This window comes from Sipha flava, unplaced genomic scaffold, assembly GCF_003268045.1.
Source record: "Sipha flava isolate LNK unplaced genomic scaffold, YSA_version1 19715_pilon_pilon, whole genome shotgun sequence".
NCBI lineage: Eukaryota > Metazoa > Arthropoda > Insecta > Hemiptera > Aphididae > Sipha > Sipha flava.
This window is the reverse complement of record NW_020272772.1, coordinates 1-19,951: the sequence shown is the minus strand read 5'-3', so window position 1 is coordinate 19,951 and position 19,951 is coordinate 1. Positions and strand designations below refer to the sequence as shown.

At 26.4% G+C, this 19,951-nt stretch overlaps 3 protein-coding genes across 8 annotated transcripts; 1 reads left to right on the top strand and 2 right to left on the bottom strand.

Annotated features, from left to right (window-relative positions):
- Positions 1–649: 649 nt before the first annotated feature.
- Positions 650–8,496, bottom strand: LOC112681771 (carcinine transporter). Of its 4 annotated transcripts, XM_025552081.1 has the most exons (12): positions 8,347–8,496; positions 8,102–8,248; positions 7,916–8,033; positions 6,104–6,207; positions 4,587–4,741; positions 4,348–4,516; positions 4,074–4,200; positions 3,353–3,471; positions 3,066–3,280; positions 2,738–2,916; positions 2,488–2,612; positions 650–776 (listed from the first exon to the last, which is right to left on the bottom strand). In XM_025552081.1, the coding sequence occupies exons 2-12, from the start codon at positions 8,137–8,139 to the stop codon at positions 731–733; spliced, it is 1,395 nt and encodes a 464-aa protein (XP_025407866.1). In that variant the 5' UTR covers positions 8,140–8,248; positions 8,347–8,496; the 3' UTR covers positions 650–730. The 4 variants fall into 4 exon arrangements, 3 of the variants coding, with proteins under 3 accessions (XP_025407866.1, XP_025407864.1, XP_025407865.1); XM_025552079.1 differs by having other exon boundaries at positions 8,102–8,496; XM_025552080.1 differs by having other exon boundaries at positions 4,587–4,639; positions 8,102–8,496.
- Positions 8,497–8,803: 307 nt separating this feature from the next.
- Positions 8,804–15,480, bottom strand: LOC112681770 (28S ribosomal protein S33, mitochondrial). 2 transcript variants are annotated; one of them, XM_025552075.1, is made up of 3 exons: positions 15,401–15,480; positions 9,215–9,348; positions 8,925–9,149 (listed from the first exon to the last, which is right to left on the bottom strand). In XM_025552075.1, exons 2-3 carry the CDS (start codon positions 9,335–9,337, stop codon positions 8,925–8,927), a joined length of 348 nt encoding a protein of 115 aa, XP_025407860.1. In that variant the 5' UTR covers positions 9,338–9,348; positions 15,401–15,480. The 2 variants fall into 2 exon arrangements, with proteins under 2 accessions (XP_025407863.1, XP_025407860.1); XM_025552078.1 differs by lacking the exon at positions 15,401–15,480 and having other exon boundaries at positions 8,804–9,149; positions 9,215–9,337.
- On the top strand, positions 9,540–15,028 carry LOC112681769 (protein FAM160B1-like). 2 transcript variants are annotated; one of them, XM_025552074.1, is made up of 13 exons: positions 9,540–9,671; positions 9,805–9,954; positions 10,100–10,312; positions 10,376–10,501; positions 10,575–10,679; positions 10,766–10,959; positions 11,049–11,118; positions 11,187–11,349; positions 13,757–13,887; positions 13,948–14,150; positions 14,228–14,444; positions 14,505–14,758; positions 14,820–15,028. In XM_025552074.1, exons 1-13 carry the CDS (start codon positions 9,627–9,629, stop codon positions 14,923–14,925), a joined length of 1,977 nt encoding a protein of 658 aa, XP_025407859.1. In that variant the 5' UTR covers positions 9,540–9,626; the 3' UTR covers positions 14,926–15,028. The 2 variants fall into 2 exon arrangements, with proteins under 2 accessions (XP_025407859.1, XP_025407858.1); XM_025552073.1 differs by having other exon boundaries at positions 14,487–14,758.
- Positions 15,481–19,951: the final 4,471 nt, after the last annotated feature.

The window sequence follows — 19,951 nt, the reverse complement described above, 5'->3', positions numbered from 1 at the left end:
CTCTCAAAAAAAAATATGTAAATGCTATAATTTATGAGCCCTGATTATTATAATTACCTGAATTATTAAATTCATCATTTCCGTTATTTGTTGATAATTATTCATTAGTAATGAACATATTGTTATTCCAAGTACCAAGAACGTAACCATGATTCCCATCCGTTTTGAACAAAGTTTAATATTAAATGAATCAATAACTAATTATTATACTTTCAACTTTAGAAACTTTGCTATTTGAAGCATTGATAACATAGAAACAAATCAGAACTAAACCAATTATGTAGTTGATATAAGATTTAATTACGCACACTTATAGGTCTAAAATAATAATAACAAAATGTTTCCAATATCTTTATTATTTATAAAAATAAATGTAATCTACGGTTTATAGAAATCATTATTTCAAAATGGAATTTATTTTTTAATACAATTTAATTTTAAAATGGAATTATGATGAACTTTGAAAATTGTTCTCGTACAATAAGTTCAACACAAATGAATAATATTATAATAAAATAGTAAGTATAATAAAACTATTTAGGTAGGTAAATATTTAATAATTAAAAAACTTTTCGTTATATAATACTTTGGGTAAATAATAAATATTTGGATTTCATGCAGTAACTACTTATTTTTAAATTATAATTAGTACACATGAAAATTAAATTATTTAAATTAATTTTATAAATAATTAAAATTAAGTCCACAGTTTTGAATGGTGCTGCATGGATCAAATATATTTGTTTTCTTTACGATCCGCACTATCATAATAATTGCTATGATAAAATAAATATAAATATAAATATAATAAATAAAAAGTGAATCCAATTTACTTTAGAGATAACTTTATCAAAGTGCGTTTAGGACTTATTCTAAGAATTTTTCCTATTCCCAAAAGCTGAATAAAGTTTACTAGTCAAGGGTTAGGTTAAGACCTCAAGATCGAGGCTCTAAACAACTTCTATACCTAGGCGAAAATCTAGCCCAGAGTTTAATATACATTACATATATTTATAGTATAGTTATAGACTTGAAATGTTGAGGATAGATTAATATTATAATTTCACTATTTAAAAAGGATTTAATGGGGTTGAAATCGGCAAAAATAAATTTGTTCATGTAAAGTGTATGCCTATATACATATTGTGTGTTTATATAATAATATCAGTCGAATGATAAAGTTTGGTACAATTTGTCAGGGGAAATATGTTTCTTTATTTATTATTTTTATTAATGTTAACATCCGTAAATTACTTAACTTGCACAAGCGAAGCTACTGCCAAAAGCTATAATAAATATAACAAATAATAATAATAATCAACTTAATAACTAATTAATATACTCGTATATGAAATATTTTTAAACAATCTTATTTAAATTTTATTTAAACAGACAATATTAAATGTTGCCAGATAACAACAATATATAAGCCCGGCAACAGCGGATAATTCATCTATATTAAATATATTTATTTATTGTGAATACTTCTAAGTTGGGTACCGGAAATCATGAAGATATCGCAAGTCATTTTACGATACTTAGCGTAAAATAACGGGTTTTTTTTTTTTCAAAAAACAAAATAAAAATTTAAATTGTAATTTTTATGTAAATATAAATACGAAAGTACAAAAATATTACTATACAGAACTAAATAGCATTTCTACATTTCAATTTTTAAATAAATAACGTGTACTGTTGTAAAGTACCAAGGTTTATAGAACCTATAACCCATTTCAAATTTATTGCTACCTAATTTGAGTCCTACTGCCTATTAGAATAAGACTTGAGAGCGATTTATATTTCCATACAAAAAATATATAATTACAGAATTTATTATAGAGTGAATCCAACTTCACGAGTAACTTAATCGAACTTAAGCACTTTATCTATACGACGTTATTTTTTTAAGTTCGATAACTAGGTACATTTAGGGTTTAATATTTTATAGAACACTTCAAGTGTTAAAAGTGCTCACTAAAGAATACAAGATGAAAAATATCCTATAATATGCAATTTGGTATAATCTATGGTTTCTAAAATTTAAAATGAATATGATTTAGGTTGAGGGTTTAATAATGTAATTGATTAACCATTATATTTTTTAAATCACATTTTGATTGTTATACGTTATCTGATCTGGTTAATTTTGAGAAGGATTGGAAATAAATTCGAAATAATTAATACATACAAATTAATAAAATTGCGATTTTGACTCACAGCAAAAAACCTGTTTTGGGAATACTTACAGAACTCTCGTCGAAAACAACTATTAGCGACTTAAAGTCTTAGAATACATATGAATACTTATTACATGAATGGTTTTTTACAAAATAACATAGATAACTTATTAAAATACATACAATTAAATGTTCCACACAACACAATGTACCTACGTATAGAAAAGTGTGTGTAATATAATAGACAGTACACGTGAACAGGCGCTATATTCTATTTTGTTATTATAAGCTTCACTTGTTGCTTGCGTACTTTTCTCCGTCATCTAGTGTCTGCGGCAAATGACAGTTTTTCGTTTCCGGTAGAAGGAGCGTAACGAAACCGCCAACGATTTGTAGTACGCCCATGACAATAAGTGACAGCTGAGAACCCGTACCCTGTGTAAGCAAAAAAACATAGGACACTAAAAAATATATATATATAGTTTTCCACGTGCAGTTGGGAAATAAAAATAAAGTCACCACGACAAACAAGTCGATGTATTATCGCTGCAGTTACTTACCACGTAGTTGATGATTGGAAGTCCAACGGGTCCGATCATACCAGCTACTGAACTGACGCTCATTCCCAGACCTCTGACCACAGTCGGATACAATTCTGGAGCAAACAGAGAGAGTATAACGTAGGAAGACGATATTCCCATCTTGCCGACACAAAACATTATCAACGTCCACTTTTCGTCTACACATCAACACGGATTATAGAGGAACAAAACGGTTTTCACACGTAATTTGCAATACAGTTAAACAGCGGTAATATTAATCATACATCATGTATGTGTGTGTGTGTGTGTGTAATTTATGAAATTATTTTTATCGTTTTGCGAATACCTAGTGTGGAACAAGTGGCAGCCAGGCAAGCACAACCTCCGATCAACATGCTAATGTTCAATATACTTTTTCTACCGAATCTCTCCATCGCAGGCCACAGTATTATGTACGTTGGCAACTCGACGGCTCCGGCCAGGAAAAAATTCAAATGCTCATCAGAACTCAGGGCCGGTGCATAATATGAAAGTCCAACGTATACGGTTGTGTTGACAAACCTTCAAGTGCATGTGAAACGGCAAATATCATAATATTATTAAAATCTATGTTCTATAAAAATCAAATAGTACCATATAAATGTGATTGCAATTGTTTTAAAACGTAAGTTTGGCGTCTTAAACAAATGAAACACGTTGTATTGCTCGTCCGTTTTACTCTTCTGATTATTAAATTCCTCTTCGTACTTAATCTTTGGACGATGATAAAAATAACAAAAACACATTACTATATGCTAGATCTTATTACTTATTATACATATTGGTCCCTTGAACGACCTCGGCTGAGATGGGAACACGTGGTGACAGTGGCGTAGCCAGGATGTTTAAATGGGAGGGGCTAATCACTTTTTTGGATAAGTAAGGTAAGAGAGGATATGAGAAGGTTATGATAGTGATGATCATGGTAGAAACTAGAAGTATTAGTAATCTGTAATATCTACGCCAAAGAAAAACTCCTGGTATTCGTTAATCGTCAAAATTTAGATAATACCAAAAGTTTAAAATACTTAAATAAAAATAGTAGTATACTAGTTTAATACATAGATATACTATACATATAAACATGGCCCATGGGGGGCTATAGCCCCCTTACCCCCCCCCTTGGCTACGCCACTGCGTGGTGAATAGGAATGAGGAATTTCTTAAAGGAGGATCCGATTGGAAAGCGAGAGCAACTGACAGAAATAATTGGAGAATTGAATGTTTGACGGTATATTTGTATGGTGATAGTAGCCGATAAAACCCAAAATAATAAAAAATTATAGGTATATATGTATATATTACATACACCTACTTTTAATTGATCCATATAATCAGGTGAAATATTCTTTCCGTTCACTTTTGCCATTTTTAGCAAAATTTTTTTGGCTTTTTCAAACCGTCCGCACGCCAACAGCCATCTCGGCGACTCAGGGAACCTCCTGAATCATCAAACAAAAAAAAAGGAAAAATATGATTATATTAAAGACTTGAAATTTTTAAAACGTTAAATATAAAATCGAAGATCAGGTACGCCAATACCACAGATGAAAATCCGTATGCCTGGTATAAATAATAATTGTGCTCACCACCAGTAAAGAAAGTAAACCGTGAACGGCAAGGATGTAGCTAAAGCGAGCTGACGCCAGTCACGAAAAGCATACAAGACCAATGACAATATGACCATGCCGACGGAATGAGCAATGTTGGTGAGCAGAATGCACGTGGTTCGATGAGCGGGGCCGACAAACTCAATGGCTGTATAATAACATAGTTTTTCAAACATATCATAATGGAAATAATAATACTATAACGACGTGTGCCTTACGCAGTACGTTAGGCGTTGCTAAGATCGCTGGTACAGTAAATCCGACTCCAATCCTGAAAAACAACCACATCCAAAAATTCTGAGCGAATGCTGTGGCCACACCGAATATACACTCGATCAGTAAATATATGAAAAACGCTGGTCGTCTACCGAGCCTGTACACATATGCAAAAATATCAAACGTGATGTGTACTTAAACTATAAACGTATGAAGTTGGTCAAAAAATACTTTTTACAGTGTTAATACTATTTATCCTACTTTTATTCTTGATTATTCGAGTAGAAAATCGAATTAATTTTTCGATATTGAATGCAATAGCTTTGACTTTTTTTTTTTAAGATTGGGTACCCAAATTATAATATAATTATCACTTTGTGTTCTAGTGTTTAATAATCACTTGTTACAACAGATAATTTAAAAAAAAATTTATATATTATAAATATATTTAAAAAATAAAAATATTTTGACTTTACATATTACTTTATTGGTTTTATACTCTCTATTTTTAATTAGTATATTTCTATAAAATACTTAGTGACAGTATAAGATAAAATGAGGAACGAATATTCGAGAGGTAGTATTGGTGTAGCGTCAATAGCGGATTAGATGAGAGAAGATAGATTGAGATGGTTTGGGCATGTGGTGAGGCGAAAGAAAACAAAGCAGTAAGAGTAGTTATAAAAATGAACATTGAAGGGAAAAGAGAAAGAGGAAAACCAAAAAAGAGATGATAGCACACAGTGGCTTATTTACGGGGGAGGGGGGTACAGGGGTACTGGACCCCCCCCAGAACCTCTCCAAAAAATAAAAAATTAACAACAATTCTTACATATTTGCAGAATTGGGTATGTTAAACATTCACAGGGAAGTTGAAATTACTGTTGATGACGTGATAGAGGAGTTGGCCAAAAAATCGAGACAACTGGAATTTATTTTATAACAATACTTTATAATATATAATGCTAAATACAATATATAGGTACATATATATAATATTACATAAGACTATACGATTATTACATTATATATTTAGTTCAACTTCCTCCAAAAACTAAATAAGGACGTAACTAGTACAATATAATATATAGTTAATATAAATTATGTATAAACTGTGGACCCCCCCTCCAGAAAAAATTGAAAATACGCCACTGATAGCACACAATTGAGAAAGATGTGAAGGCTATTGGTGCATAGGGGATGTAGAAAATCGATCGAGTGGAAGTTTAGGACAATGGTAGCCGACCCTAAATATTTGGAACAAAGGCGAAGGAAAGAAGAAGAAATTTTTACAAATACTCAAAAAAACTAATTTTTGAATAAATTTATAATATTATTTTTCAATAATAGTTGAAAATATTTGAATACATTTCAAATGTGTTCCTGAAATTAAATTTTTAAATACTTTTTATAAAAATTTTAAATAATTTATATAAATATTTTTAAAACACTGTAAAAATAAAGTTTAAATATTTATGAGCGATTTGTTATGTTAGTATGGGAAATAATGTATACTGACCCGTCTTGAATAAATCCGAATAGTAACATACCAAACAAACCACTTAGGCCAAATACTACTAAAGCAAAAGTTGGATAAAATTGTTTTGAACATACTAAATTCCACTGAAAAATAATCATAAAATTAGTATAAAAATCAAATACTTTTTTTGAATTCAAATCTTTTTCTACATTAAAGCATAATTGTAATAAAAACAATAAGAATTTAAGTTAATAAGTTAAGGTGAAGTTAGAATTATAATAAATATGTAATAGGTATAATTTATTAATCATATTTTATTATAACAATGGATAGGTCTCCCTCTTTGTGTAAGTTTAAAATAATGTACATTACGATCAAATTTACTTATTCTGAAATGTGCAGACTACAAATTTTATCAAAAAAAAAAAAATGTAAAATTTCAGTTTTAGTTAATCATTCATAATAGTATTGAATTCATAGTATATAATTCATGATAATAGTACATACACTATTGAAATTCACTACCTACTTCTGTTTTCGATAAAAAAAATAAAACAGACATTACCTAAACATATATTTTAAATTAAAATAGAAATATTTAAATTACCCAATTATTTATTTATTTAAAAGCTTTATTATTAAATATGTAAGTGTATTTTAAATTAATGTTTTGAATACAGAAAATGCTGTGTGGGTACACTGTAAACAAATCAGAAGTTTTGTAAACGTTAAATATTGTATAAAAATATCAAGGTTTTTCAAATTAAAAACATCTTATGCATTTTAAAGAAAATATATGAATATATTGTTCTTACATTTTTATTTTTTAATCATTGAAAATGAATTGCTGATTATTAATACTAATTTGAACTTTAAAAAACCGAAAATGTTTATTTTAAAATAAAATAAATTTATAATTGTAAACTTGTTACTTTTGTTTAACAGAAAAAGGTTAAAAATTATCAATGAACAATTATATTTTGACTCATAGAGATGATAAAAACAGTTAAAATTAAGTATGTATTAATCAAATGTCTAATTGTTTAAAGCTGATTAGTGTTAAGTAACTCTTAATATAAAATTAACAAACTCAATTACCATTTTTTTTGTTTAAAACAAAATATGATACATTATTTACATTCAATTTTGTAAACTTAAAATTTAAAATAAAAAAATAAGAAAAACTCTGAAATCACCGATTATGGAGATATTTATTTATTGAAAACTATAAAAACGATAGAATATATTAATAATATACCATTGCAGATGAAGGGAATTAATGCTAATTATGATTTCCTAACATTATAAATTTTTAATTTATCTTAATTTTGTCTTAGATACATACAATATAATTTGAAACACTCATTCAATCATTACAATGAAAAAATAATGATTGACTCTCAAAAGGTTTGAATAATTACTGTTTATAATAGAGGGGTCTTTTAATTAGGATGTACTCACAAATAAATTAATACGAGAAAACATTCATTAACAAAGTGGGTTTATAAAATATGTATGATTAAACAAGGTAAAATAAATTATATAACCAGAAAACATATAAGAAATATCATCAAAATGATAACAATTTAAAAAATCAATTTGGTTACAAGTTACTATTTTTGAACTATTTGTTTTTGTTGAAACTTATTTATGCTAATATTCTTATTTCCTATTAGATACCCACATACACAAATTATCAAAATAAAAATTCAATAATAAGAAAATTAGCTGTTTACCAACCGACAACGATGTGCAACTGTTACCAAAAACATTTAAGTCAATTAAAATGGAACTAAAAGTATAGAAATAAAACAAATTTTTAAACATAAAAAGATGGAAATTGAACTTTACTTCTGTTACAATCGTAGATGAATATCGACTATAATCAAAATCCCAAACCTCACAAGTATTATTCATTGAGTTCAAACACTGATTATTATTTTTAGATGTATAATTATTGTAACTGAAACTATAAAAGTATAAAATTAAATACTAAACAAAATTTGTGTATTTTTGTAAATATATACAAATACTAACTTTTCATCTTTGCACCAATGTTCTGGAATGGAAGCCATAAATAGTTGATTATAAGCATGAAATCCGCATGGTAAAACACATGGTAGAACGATTAGCCAAATTAACTGTTTTTGGTACGTTCCATATTCACCAAAATCTACTAAAATTCTGTCAAAGTCCATTTTGAGACGAGTTTTTTATTTTTAATAAAAAAAAAACAAAAGACTGAGAAGATGTACGGTCATTGCAGTAATGAAAATACTTACACACATTTGCGTGCAAGTTAATTTAGCTCCCTCTTTTTTCTTCTTTTATAAAGCAATTATAGAGCCTATGAAGCTGTCACAAATAAATTTTTTATAAAGCAGGTAGCACCGTCAATCATTAAAAATATTAAGATACTAATAGATAAAATAAACCAGTATCAAATGTGTTACAATTTAAAATAAACATCCCAATTTGGCTTGGTATATTTTTATATTATAACAGACAACTTACTTTCTAATATGCAAAACATTTATATTGTAATCGTTTAATAAATTCTAGAGAAATCCGATATTATTTTGAAAAAAGTTTACAAAATACATATTCAGAATTGTGTTTATTAATACAAAATTGAGATATTTATAACATTACCTATGATTTTTTTTAAACTTTGGAAAAATAATTAAATTTAAAAAAGAAATGTTAAAACCTCATTATGTAAGTAACAAAACAATAATATAGTATAAACATTAACAAATTTATTTTCGACTTTTTTAAAGCAGAGCTACACATTTATCACTAAGTTAATTTTTATTGAAAACATAAATAAATATAATTTTTAAGTATTGGTGTATGATTATTACAAAATACTCTTGGCCTTCCGTTTTTTCTCTCCTTTGACAAATACTTTTCCTCTGAGAGCTCTAAGTCTTTTCATTTCATCGATAAAATCTTGATGTTCATCTCTGAATAAACCATATTCTCGAAGCTTCTTCATAAGTAATCCAGTTTCAATATGTCGGGGATAGTAGTTGATAATGTTTTGTTTTTTGTACAATGGTTCTTCACTGAACATTTCCACTACCTGAAACGAAAATAATAAAAATAAACAATAAATAGTATTAAGAATGTTAATTGAAAATAAATTACCCTTTTCGATTTTTCATTAGTTGGCCGAACAACCTCACCAAAAATACGATTGCTGAGCATTTTCATCCGATTAGCGTATTTGGTATTAGCATTAACTAAGTCACAATATTTGTAAAACCGCATATTTAAAAAATCTATAAAATTGATTATATTATTATATTATTTATATATTATTATTATATGATTATTATAATAATATTGTTAGAAAATTCCAATAGAATTCTTGTTATGAATTCAAACAATTAAAAATGTTTATAACCTAAAAATATCTGTTATCAATCAATGCACATATTATGATTTTTAGTTGCACAAACTGATAAGAATACTGTAATGTTGTTATAATGAATTAAGTATCATCAAAAGTGGTATTGCCAAAAATTAAATATTCGTTTTAAATCAATTAAGAACAAAAATGATACCAGTTTTAAATACAATTTTGGATTCAGTCGTGGATACAGTAAGCTAGATAAATATGACAATACTTTTATTCCTATTTATATTATCAAATAAAATTTAAATATTTGATTTATAATGAAAATAATATATTGATTAGATTATACAGTTATTAAATCTAATAATATTTATTTCAGGTTGTTCCACCGACTCCAGCATTTGAAAATTTTATTTATCATTGGGAAAAATTTATGATCAACTATTTAGAATGGACTGCTGATGGAAAATTTTCTCAAACACACATAGACCAAACTAATGTCCCAGGTCATCTGGAAATTGTACAGCAAGTAAGAATGTATTTAAATACTAGTTAATTTGAACACAATTGGTATAGGTATGTCTTACGTAGATAATTTAAAGGATTTAATTGTCCAATTGATTACAAATTTTATCAATTATTAATGCAAAACATTTTTCAATTATATGTTTTAGATTATTCTGTCTGAAGATAAAAATGAAGAAAATACTACTAATACAATTATGGAGTATATACTAAAGAACAACTTATTCAGTATGTTAGCAGGAATGGCAGAAAAAGAAAAATTAATTGGAACAAAAATATTAATTTTTAAATTTATGTCAAATCTCATCAGTCAATTAAAAAATCCAGTAATAGCACACCAGTCTATTTTTGGTCCTATCCAAGTAATATATCTTAAAATGTACAAGTATACTGATGTACTAATATTATATTTTTGTTAATTTTAGAAGTTAATTAATTTAAGTGATTGTGTTTCATATAATGAATGGCAACAAGATCAGATTTGCTTTTTATACACACTGTGTACATTGTTAAGCAACCAACAAAATTTATCGATTATATTTTTTTCATATGTAATGTATAATTTTTATTTTTATTTTTTACTTAATATATATACTTATATTAAAATTTGAGATTTTGTTTTAGGAAACTGAAATTATTCATAATAAGGAATCAGAAATAACCAGTAACCTACGTACATCAGATAGGATAAATATCTTGGATTGTGTTCTATCTTACATCAATACAAAAGTTTGATGCTTTTTGAAAAAATTATTGATATAAAATAATAGTGTTAATTTATTGATATATTGTTTTAAAATATAATTATTTTGTAGGACACAGAAGTGTACATTAAATGTTGTGATTGCATATTAATGCTGACTAAATTAAATGATGAAAATGTAATAAATTCAATAATTAAAAACACCAATTTATGTGTAACACTAAGCACACATTTAAGAAATCTGTTTAGTATACTACCAGCAACATTAGACTACAACGGGCTAGAAGAAATTGAATTAAATTGGAGGTGAAAAATAATGTTTATTAAATTGAAACATCTAAGTACTAATACAAATAATTTTTATATGCATTAACAATTATTTAATATTTTTCAAGGGATGATTACAATGCCACTTATTCAAATGATGTTACAAAATTCTTTTGTTTTTTGAATTTCGTTATTGAGGTATATTTTTAAATTAAAAATAATATTATTTAAAATAAATCACAGTTTATAATTTTTTTTTATTCAAGGTAATCAAAAATGGTCAGTTCAAAATTACATGTTATTTTTGTGATACATTGAGATTTTTATTTTTGAATAAAATATTTGATACTACAGAAGAAATTTCACCTTCCAGTGTTTTTTTATTAAAAAAAATTTATAAAGCAGCTGTTGGTACACCGTTAAATTACAGTATGTATTATTAATTTAACAGAGTTAAAATATATTGTTTTTATTCTTTTATAAAATTATTATAATATTTATATTAGTAGGGCGTGGATTTTTTTGTAAATACATAATTTTATTGAACGTGCATTTCTCAATTCCGATTAATAAATAAGCAGGTTTCATAACACCCTGAATAATATGTGACCTTTTTTATTTTATATATTTTCACATATATTGAGGTAAATACATATTTATAAAAATTTCACATTTTCATCCCTATAGTTTTTTTTTTATATATTTAAATTATTATATTGGAATTCAATTAAAGAAGTTATTTCAAATTTTGATTCAGATACTGCAATCGTCATTACAAAAGTTTCTAATATTATGTAAAATAATGACCTGAAAAATCATTTAACATATATTTTCACAAAGTTTTTTTCTTGGTTAAAGTAATAAAAAATTAGAATCATTAAATCTAACAATAATTGAAAGTCTTGCAATAGTGAAAAATGCAGAAATCAAATTAAATGAAGTTCAAAAAGAATCCAGAGTTAAAATAAAAAGTAAATTAAACTTCATACTCGCTAAGGGTGGTCCTTAGTTATAAAATAAAAAAAAAATATCAACATTTCTTTTACTGGACTCCCGTATTTAATATTACAAAAAAGTAATTCAAGTAAAATTCGGTCGAAATAGTTCATCTCCTTCCCATTCCTCAAGATGGTTGAAAAATTGCTGAACATATTAATTAGTTTTTTGAGTTTTATTTGAAAACTAATATTTACCATAAAAGTATATATTATCTTAATTGTAGAATAAAATATATTGTATTAATAAGTTATGCACAACATTACAAGTAAATCAATTATGTTCCTAGAAAAGTAATAAAATACCTACGGGCGTATCAATATAATTGTGATTAAATTAATGATTATCAAATCATAGATATTAATCTTTTTCGTGGTTTTAAAAAGTTAATCGGTGACATAATATAATAGAATATATTTTGTTAATAATATTTTTAGACATTTATTTTTTACATTTACAAATCGTTGATTATTTCGATTAATCATTATGAGCATTATGTGTACTAGTGCAATTGTATTACTTAATTTGTGACCATCGTTGTATGTTACACATTCATGACAACGTTTTGTTTCAATTTCTGTTCAGTTTTAAATTATCTATTGTATCTATTAATTATAATTGCTATTGTACATTGGGATACAAAATTAATTCCAGACTTAACAGGTCAAGAAAACATTGATCGCTTTCCAGTAATTGTTTCAATTTCAAACATAGAACAGCTTCTTGGTGTTCCACAAATTCCATCAAGTATGGGTGGTGAAATATCAGGTAATGAACATCAGGTGTTCATGATTCCTTAGAAAAGTGAGCATTACTTGACAAAGTTTGAGGATTCGTGTTTGATACAACTACTTCAAACACTGGTAGACTAAATGGAACGATTTTATACTTGGCATGCCGGAGATCATGTTTCAGATTTGATTATCCAGGCTGCATTTAACAAGGCAAAATTACATGTATCATCAGGACTAGATATAGCAATTTTTAAACGATTTAAAAATGCATGGAAAAAATTATATAAAATAAATATATTAGTTTGGAACACAGATATATTTTAAAAAGATGATCTTGTTAAAACATGAAGAAGTTTTGTCATTTTGCTTAAAAAAAATCACTGAAGATCACCCTCGGGATGATTACAAAAAGTTTATTGAACTTATAATTATTGAACTTGGAGAAACTCCACCTAGTGGGGTAAAAATTGTCAACCCGGCAAATATCACCAAGCTAGGTGGATGGCTAAATGTATTTATTGTCTCAAGATATTTCTATTACGGTCTGAATTAACAAGTCAGAAGAAAATGCCATAAAAGGAATCTGTGTTCTTGTAGTGAAAAATTATATTGAATACTAGTGCACTGTTACGATTATTAGAGGCACCATTTAATGACATCAAGATATTCTTATAAGTAAAAATGAAAATATATCAAATGATATTGAAGTAACACCATCCGATATAATATGTCCATATTAACTAACCACATACTATGTGGTATAAAATATGCCCCATTGGTTGACGTTGAATGCACCTTCAGTCGCTACGAATTGATTTTGAAACCTAATCACCATACATTCAAATTTGAAAATCTACAAATGTACGTTGAATCCAATTTTTTCGAAGAAGACAACAATGAAGATGATTAGACGAATAATTATTATTTAGTAATTAAAAGTTAATGTATAATACCAATTTTTTTTTTGTTTAATATTTCACGTTTTTTAATACATATTTTGGAAAAAATAAGAACATAAATATTTACATATTTTGACTTTTTATTACATTAAAATCCGCGCCCTATTGATTAGGTTAGTTATAAACTTGTGAAAATATTTTTTTCAGCCATAAATAATTGGTTACGATCTGAGCTTGATTGTCCTAATTACAACAAACAAACACCTATAGACATTTTAATTATATTATCTTCTAGCAATGATGATTTGTTAGTTCTTTATATACTCAATTTTTTTACGGTAATTATTCATAACATTTATTGTTAATGTAATTATTAGTTAATTTTTTATCTTTTATAGGATGTATTAAATAATTTTGATAAAGACATTTTTGACTTCATGGTTTTACGCTTTGTTAATAATAGAAATTATTATGAAAGATATACATCAGGATCTTGGAGTGACGAAGAAGATGAAAGGGAAAAAAAATTACTATCAAATAATATAAATACTAACACTAGTCGAACTCTTGCACCTTCTAGTATTGATAGAATAATTAATCGGTAAGTCAATATATTTTTTAATTTAAAAAAATAATAAATTGCACAGTAAAATATAACTGTTATTTTTAAATTTATAGATTGCTAGCATTGATTCCCCAAAACCTTCAATCAGATCCATTACATACATTTAAAAATCTTTTAACAAATACAAAAAATACTTATGAAGATATATTTATAAAATGCAAAAAATTTAATTGGCCTTCTGAAGCATTGGATACAGTTCAATTAAATGATTTTAATGAAGGCCCATTTTTAAGAATGATTTTCCAAAAAATCAATAACATACCAAACCAAGTAGTTATCATCATAGTATAATATAAATATATTTATTTAAAGGTAAATCATTTTTTTCAGAACTTGGCAATAACCTGGCATATAAAAGATATTTTAATTTTTTTAAGTTATTTACCACATCCATACCTACATGAATTCTTATTAAATTCAACGTTACCATTAAAACGTAATGTACCTTCAGTTTACACCATACTCTGTCAAGTGCTAAAAGAACTGCACAAAAATATTTTAACAATCCCAAATTTTAATGATGAATTAGTTCATGCAAGAAAACAAATTTTAAGTAGCACACCAAAAACACTATTAAATGAAAAGTAAATCTGATTGTATTTGTAAGAGATTATTTTATATGTAATTTATAATTTTTATTTTCAGAAATTATAAAACAATACTTTTTAACAGTACAATACTTGTGGAAGAATTAAATAAAAAATTAATTGCTGTAATATTTATTAAATATCATCATTCAAATGATGTTTAATATAAATTAATGTAAACATTTGAAAGTATTTAACTTATTATTCATCTATATATTTATTATAAATATTAGTTTATGTAATACATTTTTGGCATGTTCCAATTATTTATAATTTATTATTAAAATAAAAATCATATATAATTTATTAAAGAATTACTATTGTAAATACTAAGTAAAATACAACTATACTTTTACTATACAGATAAAAGCAACATATATTTGATAATTTATTGTAATTAAAGTAGATTAATTTTATTGTTCTAAATGAATTATCAGTTTTGTCAACCACAGCTTATGTGGGTTTTAGAGTAGGTGACTATAACTAAACATCTATCTATCATTACACAAAATATAAAATTCATAAAATACAAATTTTTTATGGAAACATTCAATCGTCCACTAAAACAAAATTTGTTTTTTTTTTTTAAATAAATCAATTTTATTGGGAGCACACTTAATTTGAATAAAACTATATTACCTTAAACACTAAGTTTCTAAAATGAACCAGTATGGATTATGCTGCACTTGAAATTTAAAGCCATTATGCACACGTGTAAACTATAACAATATCCAAAAATTAAATTAGATGCTTCTTAATTAACATAGAGATATTGTAATTATACTAGAATCCTTTTAAATAAAAAATGCAAGAGCTATAATACTATACTATTTTCTAATAGTGTATACTAAAAGTTTATAGACTTGCGAGTTATTCTAGGATGTTGCAATTGATAAAAAAAAAAAAGGTTGTCAATGATCAAAAATATATTTTATATACATGTATGTTACATTTTATTTCTTCTATTTAAAATATTAATAACAATAACTAAAACTTTACAATTTTACCTACCTACAACATATTTTAATATGTTTTATCAATTTATACAAACAAACTAAAGACCGTTATTTAATATGTAGCTATCAATGTTAAGACTTATTTAGAAAATTATTTAATTATCTTTTATCTTATCTAGATAAGTTATTTTATTTTATCTAAAAAATTATCTAAGATAAAAAATGTATTTATTTAATTGATTATTTTTCCATGTATTATCATGTGTTGTGGTCTATGTGTAATTTTAAACTGACTAATCTAAAAATAGCATCTAATCATACAATAAACTCACAGAATATATGAAACATATATTACATGTTTCATACATTCGTGTTAAAACCTCTTTAACTTGAATAGTATCCAAGGCTATTACCATTGATTATAAATACCATTTATAATCTATAGGTTTGTTCGTTTAGGAAAAAAATTGTACACTAATTAGTGTAGAGTCTGGGTGAAGTGGGGTATGATACCAGTCTTCGAAACAAACGGTTTTGATGTAGATTAATCAGTTGATCTTTTTATCAATTTTGATAATTGATAATACTTTATTTCTATTGGTAGTAGAATTGAACAATAGTTAAGTAAACTTTTTGTATAATATTTAATATTAATAATTAATAATTATAATATTAATAGAAATAGAAATACAAAAATTGCACGTGATGAAGTTTTGTGACTCCTCCAATGACGAAATATTGTTAAAGCTGTGGAATCCTATCAAAATCCCAGCAGCTATATATGTAAACGATGACGACGATGATGATTGTCTCAATTATTTATGATTAAATATATATAAATATAATAAAATATAATATTAATATAATACAAAATTATCATATATTATATATATTTTATTATTTTTATAACTCAACCACAGTATTCGTGAGTCCAAATACTATAAACGATTATAATGGTCGGTATTTGGTATTTAGTATTAGGTGAGTCGTGTTTCAACATATATTTGAAGTTGCAGATTAAACTATTAGCTGATAAAGCCTAATTTGATAACGATTAACGCTACACTATAAACGCTATGCCTACATTTGCACATGGGTCAGTGTGAAAAAAAGTATACACTAATGTTACACTTTTTAAAACAAACAGCGTGTAAGACTACACTTTTTCAAAATAAACGCTTTGGTGTACACTTGTTGTGTAAAAGAGTACACTTTTTGACAAAACGAACAAACCTATAGGTATAACTTCTTGCATACTTGATATTACTAAATGGTTTTTGTCATTTATTTTCTGGGTAGTCAAAATAAAAAAATAAATATCAAAAAAATAAAAATAATATTACAGACCACGAGAACATGGTTATATTTTCCGTCAGAAAAATTCTAAATAAGAATAAAGCATCAATAAAATATAACAAACGTTTAAAATAATTTTTTGTTTTTTTGAAACATTTCGGGGGGGCTGTAGCCCACTAGGCCCCCCTATATACGCCACTGATATATATATATATATATATATATATAAATATATTGTGTACATACATAATATTATTATTATTATTATAAATAATAACGTAAATTTCCTATTGGATTTATTACAACTAGTGTATAAAAATTGTATTATTCGTGATTTAAGTATTAATATAAAATCATTAGTCAATAATTTAGTGTATTCAGAGCACAATGTCACTAAAAAAAAATATAACTATAAAAATCCACTATGCTTTTCCCTACAAAATACATTTATGGTAACATAGTAGAACATAGGTATTAAACCTCTCATTTACGCGATGTGCATTCTCACTTATTATACTAACAGATATGGAGATTATAAAATTAAATTAGGTTTTCCACGTCAAATGAATAATCTATCGTTAAGAGTAAATTTTGTGTTCAATAGTTCAATTAAAGTAATGTTATGACGGGTGTAAACAAAACTAGGCCAACAAAACAGAAAACAAAAATACAATAGCAACTTCTTAATTTTTCTAATTCGGCGGCAAATTGGAAATGGCAACAAAACAACTTTCCGTATACACCAAAAGAAACAATTTGTAAACATATACGAGACAAAATATTCACGTTATATTATATATAATTATTAGGGCTCGGGACTTCTAGGAACTTGCATGATTTTAAATAATTATACAAAACATAGCTAAGTAATATATAAATTTGTTTCATAGCAATACAAGTTAATATTTAAAATTTATAGTTGCATATTTTACATATTTGACCATTTTTCATTTATAAGTGCATATTTGACCATTTTTCATTTTATAAATGCAAATTTGACAATTATTCACATGGAGAAGTAAGTTTTTAAATTTTATAAAAAAAAATTATGATTTATTATTTCTTCATATATCACGCGACTTGGAACTCTAAATGTCTTATTGATGAACTAACTGAATGCATTAAAATAATTAAAACTACAAAAAACGTATACATTTTGCAAAAATTGAAGAATCTGCACAAGCTAAGGCTAACTACAAAAAATATCGAATATTTTAAATGGAAAAATGAATCTATAGATGGATTGTCTGCAGATATTAGTAGTAGTGACCTACGATTTTTTAAGTTTGCACCAATAAGTTCCGTAGACGTGTAACGTTCCTTTTCTAAATATAAAAATATTTTGGCTGATAACAGGCAGTCATTTAAATTTTCCAACTTAAGAAAATATCTTATAGTCTAATGTAATGCTCAAGGTTAGAAGAATTATAACTATATTAAAAATAAAAAAAATGTTTTCAATTTAATTTATTTTTAAAACCATTTTAAATATTTTGTTTTAGATAAAAACTCAATATAAGATAAAAACAAATTTGAAAAAAAGAAAAAATTATCTTAGATCATCATATCTATAAAAATATTATTATAATTTATTACTAATTAATTTTTTATAAATGCATATTTTAATAGCATATTTATTGATTATTTAGGGCATAAATGCATACATATTTTAAGGTTTATAAGGGCATGAAGTCCCTAGCCCTAATAATTATACTAAATTTATATTTTAAAATACAAAATATCAATTGTCGCACCATACCTGTTTACACCAAAAAGACAAAAGTTGCTGAAAACAAGAAAAAAATAGAAATTCTTTGATTTTTATCGCTTTCGAGCGGACACCAAAATATTTTAAAAAACACGAACATTCTGTCGCCAATTTAGATAATTTCGGCGAAATGTTTCATCACAAAGCACATAAATTGTTTCCCGACTAATTTGTCGGGAAACAGAATGTTGCTGTTTTGTCGACCTAGTGTAAACCCACTATTAGCTTTAAAATTATATTAAATTTACCTATAATCAAACATAAAGGAATAATCTGTGTTGCGTTAGTCGGTTTATTTCGGGATTTTTAATTATTAAGCGAGTTACCCGCTTAAAAATTAAAATATCGGAAAAAACCAACCAACAAATCTAAGATAACGTTCTTTTTTAATGTATTATTTTAGGTTAGTTATCAGTTTACTCTAATTGATTAATGCTCAATCGTTTTTCAACGCTTAAATAATGTTTTGTTCAATAATAATGCAGTAGATAATGCTTTCACACGGACTAGTCTAAGGAGAAAGACTAAGTATAAGACTAGTCTAAGGATCGCAAGGATTACGAAACGGATCCCACTCTTGTCCTATAAACATGGTAAATCAATTATTTGTAAATCGATATAGGTAATTTCAGTTTGTTATCTCCCCGCGGTAGTATTGATTTTCGGCGATTTCACTTTTCCGATTATCACGCGACAGAGACATTAACGGGGGAAAAGTACGGGTTTTCCTAATCATTTCCGGAGAGCGAATCGAGAGAACAGCAGTATTCGAAGACAACAATGATGACGAGATAAACACAGCGATATTATAAATGTATGTAATATTACACATCGATAACTACTGTTTGCCAATATTAGTAGCGTTATTGTCGTCGCAAACGGATTAGTTCCAGTAATTAATAAAACGTAAATAAACGTATAAGATCATATTTATAAACATCACATGGGAGACGGGTGTAAACAATAATTGTGTGTACACGGTCAGAGATTAGACGAACAGGTAGAGAGACGTTCATTCACCTGGATCGACGCTAGACGGTAAATCCGCAAACTCACACACACGCGCGCGCGAGCGGTATACGTAATCTTTGTATGTCGGGAACGCAGCGCCTCGTGTACGAATTGTGTGTGTGTGTGTGTGTGTGTGTGTGTGTGTGTGTGTGTGTGTGT